Consider the following 15,116-nt stretch of genomic DNA (forward strand, 5'->3'; position numbering starts at 1 on the left):
GACATTATTTGTTTGGTAATCATGCCTACACCAACCTTTAAGGTTTTTTTATGTTGCAAACTCTGTCAGTTTAAGAAAGTGATCGATGGAGAACTGCCTGGTCATATGATACTGGCTCTCTTTGTAGTGAATTCTTCAGATGTCTAGGTTCTTTATTTCAAGAGAGAGAGATCTGTTACTTACAGAAGTAGCTGGAAATAAGGTGCAGCCAATCTAGTTACATATAGAAGAAGAAACAGAAGCTGATCACCAATAGGACTGGAACTGGTGGCACAGGCAAGGGAGGAAAGTTCAGAGAAGGACAGGGATAAGAGGACCAGGTGCCTAGGCATGGACAAAGAATGCTGCAACAGACTAGAAATGCAACTGGGAAGAATAATAGAAAAAGAAAGAGCAAAGGAGAGAGGGAGTTAAAGAGTAGACCATGTGACTAACTTTCTTCAAGGAACAAAATATTTCTGTGTTAGCTGAAAAGTATAGAAGAATGCCATTTAATATTTTCTAATGTAAACAACTTCTTTAGACCCCCCCCCCCCCATATGACTATTATTCATGGACAAGTGGGAAAAGAAATTTCCTTGTGGACAATCTCCTTTATTAAGTTGTGGTCCACACCGTAATCAGTTTGGGATAACCTGAATTCCAAAAACCAATGCTGTCACAAAAAGGAGAGCCTATTAATTCCTGAATCTTGCAGCACAGAATCCACAAAGGCTCCTGCTGCTGCCACTACTAATCTTGCCCCTTTTAGAGACTAACAGCAACATTTGAAACCTTTAGAAGGCCTCTGTGAATTTAGATAAAAATATCTGAGCATTCACTACAGCTTCTTATAATCCTCAGGAAGTATCCGAGTTTAAAATATGTTTTTAAGATGTTCAATCGTGATTGCAAGGATTCACTCCTCCGGTAAGTAGGCAAAAATGGTGGCCACGTTGAGCAGAACAGACCTGAAGCTTGTCACATCACTTTTATTCAAAGGCACTATACATGGTTAAGAAATACAACCGATCATCTTGATGAAAAGCTAATTCATCTGCTCTCCAATTTTAGGGTTTTTGTACAACACAATTACTAAACATCTTGAGTCTTCCTCCTTTGGTTGTAAGGACAGCCTTATACCATAAGCCTGTGTGAATAATTTCTGTTAGTTCTCATTGATAATACAGTGTTTCCTAAAGTAAGCCTATTTTGGAATGAGGAGGAAGGAGGCAGAGAATGTATTTCCAGTATTATTACTGTTCTTTGTTTTCCAATCTTGCAGAGCTACTGCATTAACTGCCATTTTTATCCACTACCCTGCTGAGATAAACTTATAATCTTTTAATAAGGAAAAAAACAAGAGAACTAATGACTTCCTGATTAAGGGTATTTTAAAGGATAGCTTAGATTTCAAGCTTAATTACATGTAATAACTGAAAAAACTATTGTTACGTCAATGCAAGAAATTCTGGGAAGGTTATCACAAGGTAATGTACTATATGCAATAATTTATGCATGGGTATACATAATCTGAGTATACAATAAGGTTCAAAGCCGAAGATTAATTAAGACTACCTGAGAAGAGCTGAGTAGATGCTCAGTTTAAGTTAAGAAGGATACTATCCAATATACAAAGCTTATGCTAACACAAATCTTCAGTTATTTATCAGGAATTACTAGTATTATGAAAAGAGTTTTACTTAAAGCTGTAAATTGTATGTGTGAATTACATGCATAATTCAGTGTAATGCAGTATGAACAGAGCACATAGAAAGAGCAAGAAAAACCACTAATAGTTTTTTGGCTAAAACAGTTGTGATACTTTATATTTTTGACGTTCAATGAGAAAAAATAGATCAGGATTTATTATTTTAAAATCCTAATGTGTGGTTCTGGGGATTTTCTGCCTGATGACATCAGTGAAAGTACATGATGGTCAAAGTATCTGAAGCTTAGTACTTGTTATAATACCATTCCTGACTTTAAAAAATAAAACAAACAGGACAAAGCAAAAAAAACCTATTCCTGGCAATGAAATCCGGTAAGTTCTGTTTTGTCACATTTCTGAGGAATTTTTTTAACCAACATGAAACGTAACTGAAAACATTTACAGCTGCAAATTACCTTTTTAAAATCTAAACTGATCACCTACTACAGATGTAGTTCAATTAAGGTTTCTTTCCTATATATTAGGATACTAGATACTAATTTAAAAGTGACAAAATATAAATTACCAAGCAAAAATCAAAGTAACTTTTTCAACAGTATGAATCATTTCAAGAATACCAATTCATCTCAGCTATGTAGGAGAGGGAAGACTTTCTTAACTTCATAATCAGTATGAAAAAATAATGTATTACATATTGATAGTGCATGTTTTATTAATTAGAAGACATTCCAGGCCTTGTAGGCCTATGAGGTTTATCGTGTCAAATGTTAGTTGTTAAGACAGTCCTTCAAATATGACACTCTGAACAGCTTTCAAAAAGGAATGCTTCTAATTATGTATTTAGTGGTTCAGTAGGTGAAACTTACTTGTGAACATACCACAATTTTCGTTATAAATAAAACAAAATGAGGTGGTATGATTGGGAGAAGGGAAATTTTACCGTCTACTGCAGATTAGCATAATGAGCCCAAAGCCCCACAGAATCAGAGAAATTTAAAACTGGAAGGGATCTCAATAAGTCATCTATTCCAGTTCTCTGGAATGAGGCAAGACTATCTAGACAAGTGTTTGTTGTTTAATAACTGCCAAGCACAGAGATACCACAATGTCTCTAAGGGTATGTCTACACTACCCTCCTATTTCGAAATAGGAGGGTAATGTAGGCATACCGCAATTGCAAATGAAGCCCGGGATTTGAATTTCCCGGGCTTCATTTGCATAAGCTGGGCGCCTCCATTTTTAAATCCCGGCTGGTTCGAACCCCGTGCCGCGCGGCTACACGCAGCACGAACTACGTAGTTCGAACTAGGCTTCCTAGTTCGAACTACCGTTACTCCTCGTGGAATGAGGAGTAATGGTAGTTCGAACTAGGAAGCCTAGTTCGAACTACCTAGTTCGTGCCGCGTGTAGCCGCGCGGCATGGGGTTCAAACCAGCTGGGATTTAAAAATGGCGGCGCCCGGCTTATGCAAATGAAGCCCGGGAAATTCAAATCCCGGGCTTCCTTTGCAATTGCGGTATGCCTACATTACCCCGCTAGTTCGAAATAGCGGGGTAGTGTAGACATACCCTAAGTAATTTGTTCCACTGCTTAACTACATGTATAGTTAAAAAGTTACTCATACTGTCTAACCCATATCTCCTTTATTACAATTAAGCCCACTATTTCTTATCCTGTCCTCAGTGGATAAGGAGAACAATTTATTATCCTCCTCCTATCAATCTTTTACATACTTAAGTATCATTATATTCCCCCCTCAGTCTTCCCCAGACTAAACAGACTTAGTTTTTTCAAACTTTCCTCATAAGTCATGTTTTCTGACTTAATATTTTTAGTTAATCTCATCTGGGTTTTCTCAAATATGTCCATATCTTTCCTGAAATGCAGCACCCAGAACTGTACACAACCCTACTCTGCACTGAGTAGAAGAATTCTACACTGAGTAGAAGAATTACTCCTGCTAATACATCCCAGAATTATGCTTGCTTTTTTTGCAACAGTATAACATTGCTGACTTATATTTAATTTGTGATCCATAATAACCATATCGCTCCCATTAAAAAAATATACATGTGCCACAGAAAGCCGCTTAACAAGATTGCTCTATTATTTAACTACTTTTATGTTCAGTCCAAGGCTTATGAGAGCATATACTGTCAATTTGAGGTAATGTCACATTACCCACTTTTAAATATTTCAAAAGGCAGAAAGGGATGAGCAATATTAGAGGAACTAGAGTCTGTTCAAGAGTTACTAGTAGGAAGCTAAATAACTGCATTATCTCTCAACTAAATTTATTTGTGAGCAGGTTTATTTTCTGAAGTACAGCACAATTAATTGGTGGTGAATTTTTTTACGAAGAAAGCATTTGATAAAGGCAATATGTAACAATTAGTGCACCAAAAATACAGGCTGTCCTTTCATTTAATACATACTGAGGTATTACAGAGTAAATGAAAATATACAATTTAATCACGTATAGCATGGTTTCCTGTTTTAAGGAGAAATTTGATTGGAAATTTGAAAATAAAGCATTCCTTGAAATGCTGGGAGTGCAAACAAAATCTCAATACAAATAGCAAATGCAAATATTCCCACAGAAAACGCAGTGGTTATATTCCCAATGTAGTTATATTTGTGCATAAGAATGCAAACTAGAGCTGGACAAATAATAGATTTTTGGTTTGCTGGTAATTCAGAAAAATTGAAAAGGGTTATTTTCAAGTCAAACTGAAAAGAAAGGCTAAAGAAATGCTTAGTTTTAACTGAACTTGAAATTTTGTTTTAATTTTGGACATTTTTTACAAAGCTGAGGAGGACAAGAGTCAAAAAAGAAGCATAAGAGACGGAAACAGCTCTCCCCTAATAACCTCTGGCCCAATGATCTGGGTACTCACCCAGGATGTGGGAGACTAAGTTTCAATTCCCCCTTCTATTTCATGAGAAAAAGAGATTTGAATTTAGGTCTCCTAAATTGCAGGATAGTGGTGTCACTACTGCGCTATTCTGACATGAGGTTCTCTCGTTTCTCTCCTATTGTAGCTGTTGTACTTTTTATAAATATTCATTGAAGCAGAAGCTTGGGTTACCTATATCATAGGAGAGTGTTCTAAATAGCCAGCTATAAAGCCATTTTCACTCTCTCGTTTCCTGTTCTAATGACGAAGAATTGTTGCTATGAATGACAATTAAGAATCACTGGACAAGGGAAGAGCGTGAGAATTAGTGTCGGTCCCCAGCTTACCAACGAGTTACGTTCTAAGCACTTGGTCGTAACTCGATGTTTTCGTAAGTTGGTTTACATTCACGGACATACGGCCGCGCTGTTCATAAGTGCGGATTTCATTTGTAACTTGGGTTTTGGCTGTATAGGAGGTTGGTCGTAAATATGAACAGTCGTAAATCGATGTGTTCGTAACTCGAGGACCAGCTGTACTCTATAGCCTGCTAATTAGGGCACTTGTGTAGGACAAGAGAGACCCAAGTTCAAGACCCTGCTTTAAAGACTGGAGATGGCTTTAGCCAGAAAACACTGGAAAGATGGCAGCACGTGGTCCCAACAACTACTGTAATAGTGCCCAGCGATAAGGGAACCTGAAGCTTAACAAGGCCTCATATCCAGACATTAGCTCGGTTCTGCAGGTTTTGACTCCCTTGTAGGCTACGTCGACACTGCAGGCTTCTTTCAAAAGAGTGTGTCCACACGCAAAAGTGCATTGAAAAAGTGATCTGGTTTTTCGAAAGAGAGCGTCCAGCCTGATTGGATGCTCTCTCACATAAAAGGCCATGCAGAACCAGTTCAGCCAGGACTTTAGGTCACCAGTTGCTTCAGAGTGCTGGTGCCAGAGCCTACCTAAGACACGCTTAAAGGGACCCCACTGGACAGCCATTTCTCTGCTTCTGCTGCATGCTTGCGTACGTCTTTGAGGGACAGCAAAGCTTTAGCAGTGCATGCTGTGGCTGCCCCGCTTTTTTGGTCTCCACCGCTTTTTCCTTTGTGCCATGGAGCTGGAGCTGCCCCATGGTATGCGATGGCCCCACCCGGCTATGCTGCAGTTTCTGCAGCACTTTTTGCCAGCTGCCTTCCTGGTCCTGACTGAGCTCAACACTGAGCTCATTTTTGGGACCCTCTTCCTGGGTGTGGGAGCTATACTCTGGCAACTGCAATCCACTGAAGAGAAGCATTTCTGGAGTCTTGACACCAGTTCCAACTGGTGGGACCGGATGGTCATGGAGCATTGGGACAACCAGCAGCGGCTTCTAAACTACTGCATGCGGAATGCCACCTTTTTGGAACTATGTGCCTGGCTTGCCCTTGCTCTCCAGAGATGTGACACCCACCTGCGGCCCACCATCCCCCTGGAAAAGTGGATCGCAATCACCATCTGGAAGCTCGCCACCCCACCACGATCGGTGAGGAAAGCGTTTTCCCACCCCCCAGGATTTGGTGCAGCTCCTGGTAGTAGGGGCAGGAGTGGGGTCTTGCCCCTGAGCACGAGCTGCGCTCTTTGGCTCTGACATATCCCTGACGGAGCTCTTTCACAGAATCATAGAATCCTAGGACTGGAAGAGACCTCAAGAGGTCATTGAGTCCAGCCCCCTGCTCAAAGCAGACCAACCCCAACTAAATCATCCCAGCTAGGGCTTTGTCTAGTCTGGCCTTAAAAACCTCTAGGGATGGAGATTCCACCACCTCCCTAGGTAACCCATTCCAGTGCTTCACCACCCTCCTATTGAAATAGTAACTTGAGACCATTGCTCCTTGTTCTGCCATCTGTCACTATTGAGAACAGCCTCTCTCCATCCTCTTTGGAATCTCCCTTCAGGTAGTTGAAGGCTGCTCTTAAATCCCCCCTCTCTCTTCTCTTCTTCAGTCTAAATAAGCCCAAATCCCTCAGCCTCTCCTATCTTTCACCTTACTCCAAACCTGTTCCAGGGTCTGGGGTGGGTGTCCGTGCTCCGCCAGGGACTCAGTCATATACTCAAAGATATCAGCGTTGCGGTGCTTGGAGCAGAGATCCTGCAATGTCTCCTCCTAGCTCCACAGCATGAGAAAGGACAGGATCTCTGGTCTGGATCAGGACGGTACCCACCTCTTGGTCCCCTTGGGTGGATCCTAGGACCCCTGGGGCTGCTCGCTGCGAGGGCCTGGGGGACCTTGAGGGGCTTGTGGCTCCGCCGTGGGTGAGCAGGCCTGTGGCAGGGAGAGCAGTGATGTCAGGTGCTGCTACCTGGCCAGCTTCCTGCCACAAGGCCTGTTCAGGGTGCCTGCAGCTTTAAGAGGTGCCAGGAGACAGGAACTAAGATTACTATGGATGGAATGGCCATCAAGGTACCTGTGTTATTTCCTGGAGGCCTCTTTTTTCCAAAAGAAAACCCTCCTTCCCATCCACACACGCCTTTTTCAAAAAGAGCTCTTTCAGAAAAGGTGCTCTTCCTTGTAGAAAACCCCCTCTGTTCTTTCAATTTAGTTTTGAAAGAACACGATAGAAGTGTGGACGTAACTTAAGTTTTGTTGGAAAAATGGCCATTTTTCCGATAAAACTCTGTAGTGTAGACATATCCTTAGGGTTCAGCTGCTGCACAAATGAATTTTAGAGATCTATACTCTTACTCATGTTTATTCTTACTCTGGAGAGTCAAATAGGAATTGAGATATAAAATTGAATTTAATTAACCTTTTATTCATACTCCATGATCAGTGATCTAAATGCATTTTTCACATATTTCAATAGGAGCTAGAACTAGGATGCAAAATAAATGGAAAAAATACAATCACTCATACACATTTTCCTGGGGAGGGGGGGCGGGTGAGGGAAGGCAGGAAATCAATAGTTTTGATTTTTAGAAGGAGGATAAGACTCCCTGAGTATTTACCTGTAGAAAGTATGATGCTCCACACAAACCTTCCATAACCTTTTAGCAGCCCGATGGTTTGGCAATTTGAACCCAATAGTGCTTTCAAACTGTTCCTGCTGGAAAGGAGCCACAAAATAAATTAACATATTTCCTGAAAGCTGGCTAGGTTAGCAGGCCAAGTTCAGACATTTCCATTACCACAACAAGCACTAATTCTCCTTTCCTGAGACTCAAAACATCTCAAAAGTTCCATACTTTTATTATAATTGCCCTGGGTGGATTACTCATGCAGGGTAATAATCACATTATCACTTCCCATGTGTACTTTCTAATGACTTTTCTTTGAGAAAACCAATAGTGCCCTAGTTTTCTTTGCAAGTTTCATGATTAGCTGCCCTGAGCTGCAGTTTGAAAAAAAATACACACTGCAAAAAATGGTGTATACAAACTGTAATTGTATCAGCAGTGACACACACTTTTCTCCTTTAGCCCATGAAATACTGTACTAGTTAGTGTTCAACCTAAACAGCATACAAAGGTTGTCTTTATTTTTAGGCCAAAAATGTTATGTTAATACAAGTTCAAGATGTACATGTTGATAAACAATACACCTATGTCTAAGAATCACAAAACATAAAAAGGGGAGCGAGCAATACCTTTTTCAAATTAAAATTTCATATCAATCGTATCATAAGTTGAAATACAGCAATCTCCATTAGTAGTTCACAGCATTTCATGTAAAAGCTATTTATGTTTTTAACTGGCTGAAAATAATTAAATAAAAGGAGTTTGCTAGTTCATAAGAATGCATTAATCGGATACCACGTGTTAGTATTTGGTATGACTGGTCATCTGTGAAGGGGATTCAGAAATTCTCTATTGCCAAACAGGAGTGGATATAAAACCCATATCTGAACTTTGTTAGAATACCATGGGAAGGTTGGAAAACATTATCCTGCTAGTTGGCTGAACTTTAGCTTTCACTCTTGAACAGCAGCAGAAAAGTAGACCATTATCGTCTATAAAATATCTCAAGCTGTTTATGAAGAGACCTGTACAAGATGAATAAAAGTACTACTTACCTCTGTTGGCCTGACTTTGATATAGAAGTTACTTCGCTTATAAGAGATTTTCAAAATTTTGGGCCAAGCAAAGCGGTTGATTCGGAGTCTGTCCTTGTAAATGAGTAGCCCATTAGCACATACGCCCAACATGATGTCCACACCTTCAGAATCCTATCACAAATGAAAATTGTAGACAAAATGTTAATAATATTTCATGAAGTAAATTATGATAATACTCTTGGGAAGGAAGTACAGGCAGTCCCCGGGTTACATGGATCCGACTTACATCGGATCCCTACTTACAAACGGTGTGAGGTAACCCCGCACTAGCTGCTTCCCCCCAGCAGAGCAGGGAGACGCGGAGCGACTTCTCAGCAGACACCTCAGCTTGAGAATAAAGGACTGAGGGAAGTGAGGTGTGGGAGAATAAAACTGAGCTCTGGAGAAATGTTTGGCTAGAGTTTCCCCTACAATATGTACTAGTTCCGACTTACATACAAATTCAACTTAAGAACAAACCTACAGTCCCTATCTTGTATGTAACCCGGGGACTGCCTGTATATCAATTACACTGGTTTCATGCTGAAATTACAGTAATATCAAATGGGTTACAAAGAAAAGGCAGAGAACAGAAGAAAAATACACATTTATTAATCTAAGAAACGAGGTTGGGACTCCTGCAGTGGTTTGGCATTCATCAATCCAGTTTGTAGTGACAAAACATATATGTATACTTTACCATTTTAGAACACACACCAATACTATGGTGAGGAGGCCATATAAAAACCTAGATAAGAAATTGAACAGCAGTAAAGAAGTGATGGATGTTAGCAAACACAAGATGCCAGATGCCCAAGAGGGAGTGAACAGAACAGGTAATCATCAAGCAATCCCCTCCCCTGTCACCCATATCCAACCTGTGACACAGAGAGACTAGGAACACCATTCCTACCCATCCTGGCTAAAAAAGTATTGATGGACCTATCCTCTACGAATTTATCTAGTTATTTTTTGAACCGTGTTAAAGTCCTGATCTTCACAACATTTCAGCAAGCATTAAAGGGAGAAGAAAAAAAATGAAAGGCGTTCCAAACTACAGATTTTATTAAAAATACAGCAGATTGATTATATCATATTGTGTAGTTATATATACCATTACTTCAGTTAAGATGGAGAAGGCAGCGCCTCTTTGGCTGATAATGTCAGCTTGGGTACTTAATCAAGGTGCTGGAAGACTGTTTTGCTCAGAATAATAATTTTGGCCCAGTGACAATGCCTGATCCCAGTTTACCAGTTTACAGAAGCAAATACTTACTAATAGGACTTGCATGTAATGCCAGTCTTAAGAAGAGCTTCAGATTCTAGCACAATGAATACCAACATCCTCCTAACCAACCATCAATAATAGTACATGCTTGACATCCAGCTATCACTAGATTCTAGATTGACTGGCAGAATTTTACGGCTTGCAAACTGATCTCAGAAAAGATCTTTTCAGAGCTTTTGCTTGCCGTGAGAAAGCACTGTGAATAATTGAAAGCATTAGAACCACAGAGAGAGGGAAAATTCTTAAAGCCATTCAAGAGAAGAGTGAGCTGGCATCATAAACTTTTACTAGTAGTGCAAATAAGGTTGTAGATGTATTTACCATACATCTCCAGTAAAAACAAGTGCTCCTACATCAAGAGAAACTGGGAAAGGCCATTAATAAAATTACAAAAGCATTTTATAAGAGCTAACCACTTTACCGAGTTCCACTGAATAAAACAATGTTTCTCTAGTGTTTTTACACTATATAAAATTCTGATTTTAGCTTCTCTTAAAATATTGGCTAACTTTAGCATTCTTAGTCCATTAAATGAATTTTGCTACTGAATTCCTGAGAACACTGATAATTTTTTTTAAAAAAAATCAGTGTTAACACCAATAGAAATGGAAGTTCATTTCCAACCAGCTGGAGTAAAAATCTGTACTTATATAGGGTTGCCAGGTGTCCAGTATTGTACCGGACAGTCCGGTATTTACGCGCTCTGCCTGGTAAAAAAAATCAGAAAATACCGGACATGTGCAATGTCCAGTATTTTCTGATTTTTCCGGCTGCGCACCAGACGGAAGCTTGGCATGGGTGGGGGAAGCAGCTGAGAGTTCCAGCTAGGAGGCGGGGCCGCGATGAGTGTGAGGAGGATGGGAAGCCGATTTGCTCACCCCCCACTTTCCCGGCCAGCCGGTTCTCCCTCACTTCCCCTCCTGATCTTCCCCGGCCAGCCCCCCTGCACTCCTCCCCAGCTCTGCTTCCCACCGGCCCGTTCCCCTTCCTGATCTCCCCCAGCCAGTGCCGCTGCACCTCTCCCCGCCCCCGCTGCTTCCCACCCCCCTTACTCCCGGCCAGCGCCGCTGCACGCACTCTGCCCCCCGCCAGCTGTGCTTCCTGCTCCCCCTTCCTCCAGGCCACCCTTGCGGCCCCCGATCTCCCCCAGCTGTGCTTCCCACCCCCCTTCCTCCCAGCCAGCGCTGCTGCACCCTCTCGCCAGCTGTGCTTTCCGCTCCCCCTTCCTCCCAGCCAGTCCCGATTCCCCCCAGCTGTGCTTCCCGCCCCCTTACTCCCAGCCAGCCCTGCCCCCTCCCGGCCAGTCCTCCCTCCCCCGATATCCTGCGGCCAGCCCCGTTCCGCCCGACTCCCCCCCCCCCCCCCCGCCACGGCCAGCCCTGCTTCCCGTTGGCCCCCCCATCCTCCTCGGTCAGCCCAGTTGCTCCCCCCACCCCCACTAAGCTGTTTCCAGGCTCCCCCCTTTCTGGCCAGCACCGCTCCCTTCCTGGCCGGTCCTCCCCGCCCCCCCATGAAGTGTATCCGTTTTTTTTTAAAATGACTACCTGGTAACCCCTAGCAATGATCTAGGTTCTTGGAGGGTTTTTTTGCTTTTGGTGCAACAACTCCCCCCTCCCTCCTTTTCTTCCCCTTCAACAAAATTTTTTCCTGGTGTTTTTTTGGGGGTGAGGGGGTGGGGAAGGGGATGTTCTGTATTTTTGTTTCAGCCATCTGGCAACCCTAGGTATAAAAGAACCCACTACAGACATTTTAGGTTCCACTTTGCCTCTCCAAGCTTATTACTGGAATAAACATTTGAAACAAACTTAGTTGCTCCTAAGAATAAAGTAAGTATGGAGCTACATGAACTAAATAATCCTAGACTGAAGATAAAATATACATATATCTTCAGGATGAGTGGAACATGTTTATTATAGTTTGTAATTTTAATTACTTTTGAGGAAAAAAAACAGTTCAATACCTTGGCATGATGCAAATCCACTCCATACATGGAAAGCCTCTTGGCATTTTCTAAGAAATGAGAATCTGCCTGTGCTGGAGTCAAGCCCCTAGAGTCGTTAAAAGATTCAGTTTACTTCAGTTTACTGGTAAATATAAATATCAAGATAATAAAATCTACTGAAAATAGCTGCATTTAGGGTATATTAAATATCTCAGATGAGTGGAGCCTAAATCATGAGTGCTTTTGCACGTATCTGTATTTCTCTCCTCAACACTGTATATATGTATATTCTTATTCATAGTATATTATATTCATTTAGTAGCATGTACAATCTTTAGTGCTGTAAAACAGTTTAATTATAACCTACCCAAACATCCCCATCCCCAAACATTTTTTCCACTTCAAAGACCTGACTTTCACTTTTCCCTCAAACACAATCAAAGATCTCTTCCATAATTCAGTATAACTCAATCAGTATTTTTTTTATTAAATTATGAGATTGAAAAATCACTTTGGTTCATATTAACTTATCTGCTTAGTTTTCACAGTCCTCTCTGTGACACTGGAGTACATGTTCTAACTTCCTGACAGAAGTATGATTTTCAATTATAAAGATCTTAAAAAAAATACATACCAGTCTCCTAAAACATCCACTAACTTACCAGGAAAAGAGAAAGCCATAAACATGGATCTTAGTGCTCTAGGGATTCTACAGAATTTCTGGAATATTCCATATTCTACTCCTTAATTTAAAAATGTTGATCCTTTTCAGTTGCCAGAACAGATCCATAAACATTGAAAATGCTTTGCTTCCTTGATAAGCCACCCTTACAGGTCCAGGTCAAACAGTACCCACCACCAAAGTTAGGAATTTACTCTTCCCCACATTTTCTCAAATGTCCCACACAGAAAAGTTAACCTTTTCAGACTTAGACTGCACACTTTGTTATTAACTGCACAGTACTTAGAGAGCAATATATACTCAAATTGTGGCCCCATTGAAGAAAATGTGGGTGTTTGCTCTTAATATAATTCAGGATGTCATTCATTGCTATTTGTATTGTGGTAAGACCTACTCATGGATCAGGAAACCAATTACATTAGATGATGTACAAACAGAACAAAAAGATTCCTCCTGCCTCCCAGAAGCTCACAGTCTACCTTCATAACATAACATTTATCTAACAAACAAACAAAAAAACCTTTCTTCCATCAGTGTGAAGGAACAAGAATAATTTTCTATTGTTAACAAAATTAAAAGTGACTATGGTTTATTTAAGGTGAAAAACAACACTATAAAGAATGTAAAATTCAGGACATTGTGCTCTGACAACACAAAGAAATATATGATCTATTTTGCTGACTGAAAGCAATTGGCAATGCACTTACATCTTTCGTTTAATGAGACTTTGGGATCTTAATTCATTTTGTACACAACTGATAAAAGGGCTCAATCAGATTTCAATGTGTTTTCAATAAAACAAAGGCAGCTAGAAACTGAATAATTGTGGCTCTTAAATTAAATCAATTTCAGATTCTCCTTGTTTTCTTCATATTATTCAAAACATCTCTGAATGAAGCAAATTCAGACAACTGGTCTTTCAAAGCAAATAAAAAAGCCTATATTGTGAAATATAGACTCAATAACTGAACTCATAAGAAGTTTTGCTAAGGCCAGCTGATCACTTACTGTATTTTCAGTCTAAGTACAAATTCTTCAAATCGGAAAAGAAAAACTTTTCCAGATGAAATATTTATTGCTATGTTTACTGGCTAATACAAGAAGCCAACCATAAATTACTTTTTTGATGGAAAGCCTAGTAATAAGAGGCTTTAATAAACAGAAGAAAAAAAGATGGAAAGTCAACCTAAAGACAAATTTCATGTAAATGCATATAACAAAAATATAGCACAACTGATCTGATATAGGATTTTGAAAACACTTAGCACTATTATGAATCTTATACAATTGTAAACATATTTTAAGATCAAGATAAATGACAGGTATGATTAAGACAATATCAGCATATTTTACTCCCCCCAGATATGACACACCTGTGTGTTTTGTGCAGCTCTACTACTTTCTCCTCCATCTCTTTTGTTTGATTGGGTGCAAATTGGAATTCGCTGATGTAATCATTGTTGTGCTCCTCTGGATCATAGTCACCTAACTCAGCCTGCAGAGTATATGAACCAAGGAGGGCATGAGTCACAAAAGAACATGGCAGTCGTCCAGAAGCAATATCCTGACGAAGCTGTAGGCACAGGAAATATCTGCAAAAAATGGGGGGGGGGAGGTTACTTAGGGTAGACAAATATTCCTGCAGGATATTTGTGAGGGCACATGCAGAAAGTTGAGTAAAATTTGTCCAAACACAGTTCCAATAGGCTGTTTATTACAAAGAGACAAAAGGAAAGGCTACTCACCTTGTACAGTAACTGGATATCTCTGAGAGGAGTGTCCCTGTAGGTGCTCCACTTTAGGTAGTAGTGCATTCCTGTGCCGTTGATCTGAAATTTATAGCAACAGCATCTGCACGGGTTGTGTGTACATGCAAAATAGGTGTTTTGTAATGCTGGTGGTTCCACGTGTAGTGTGTGCATGACCTGAGCCTCCAGTTCCTTTTTTACTGCAGAGCTCCTATTGTGAACTCTGAAGTAGAGGGGAAGTGGGTTGATAGGGGAGCACACTCTCAAAGAACTCCAGTTACTGCACCTGATAAGTAATCTCTCCTTCAAGCATTGTCCAAATGGGCGCTTCATTTCAGGTGACTGTAGAGACATGCCATACCATGAGCCGGGGAGGACTTCGGGTTCATCTGAGTCACGGAGGTAAGTACTGTAAGTTCCACTATGGTGTCAGCCCTGGAGTCCTGCATAATTGCATAGTGCTTAGCAAATGTGCAGACAGAGGCCCAAGTGGCCACGTTACAGATCTGCAGTTACTGACATTGAAAGGGATCAAGTTGAAGGTGCTCTAACATGCTCTGATGATTTGGTATTCCCAATATGACAGCATGTTTGAATGCATGTGGAAATCCACTTAGACAATCTCTGATTGGATATAGCATCTCCTTTTGAGTGTTCAGTAGTAGAGATAAAAAGTCTAGGGGATTTCCATAAATGTCTGGGGATTTTTCCCCAACGAAGAATGCTAGCACCTGTCTAACATCTATAGTGTGTAGAGTGGCTTCAGTACCTTGAGGATTAAGGTAGAATGTTGAGATATGAACAAGTTGGCTCATGTGGAATGCTGAGTTTACTTTCTGTGTG

General features: G+C 40.7%; 1 protein-coding gene across 17 annotated transcripts in view; it reads right to left on the reverse strand.

The window, feature by feature from the left end:
• EPB41L2 (erythrocyte membrane protein band 4.1 like 2) overlaps nucleotides 1-15,116 on the reverse strand; it is a 285,536-nt gene that overhangs the window by 54,701 nt on the left and 215,719 nt on the right. For 16 of the 17 annotated variants that reach the window (XM_075924174.2, XM_075924167.2, XM_075924173.2 and 13 more), the window contains 4 exons: nucleotides 13,899-14,117; nucleotides 11,862-11,949; nucleotides 8,593-8,745; nucleotides 7,529-7,626 (listed from right to left, as the gene is read on the reverse strand). In XM_075924174.2, coding sequence (XP_075780289.2) covers nucleotides 7,529-7,626; nucleotides 8,593-8,745; nucleotides 11,862-11,949; nucleotides 13,899-14,117 — 558 coding nt within the window. The remainder of the gene's footprint in view (nucleotides 1-7,528; nucleotides 7,627-8,592; nucleotides 8,746-11,861; nucleotides 11,950-13,898; nucleotides 14,118-15,116) is intronic. The other variant, XM_089777259.1, reaches the window with a different exon arrangement.

Source organism: Pelodiscus sinensis, chromosome 3 (genome assembly GCF_052426305.1).
Source record: "Pelodiscus sinensis isolate ZL-2025 chromosome 3, ASM5242630v1, whole genome shotgun sequence".
In the NCBI taxonomy this organism is placed as follows: domain Eukaryota; kingdom Metazoa; phylum Chordata; order Testudines; family Trionychidae; genus Pelodiscus; species Pelodiscus sinensis.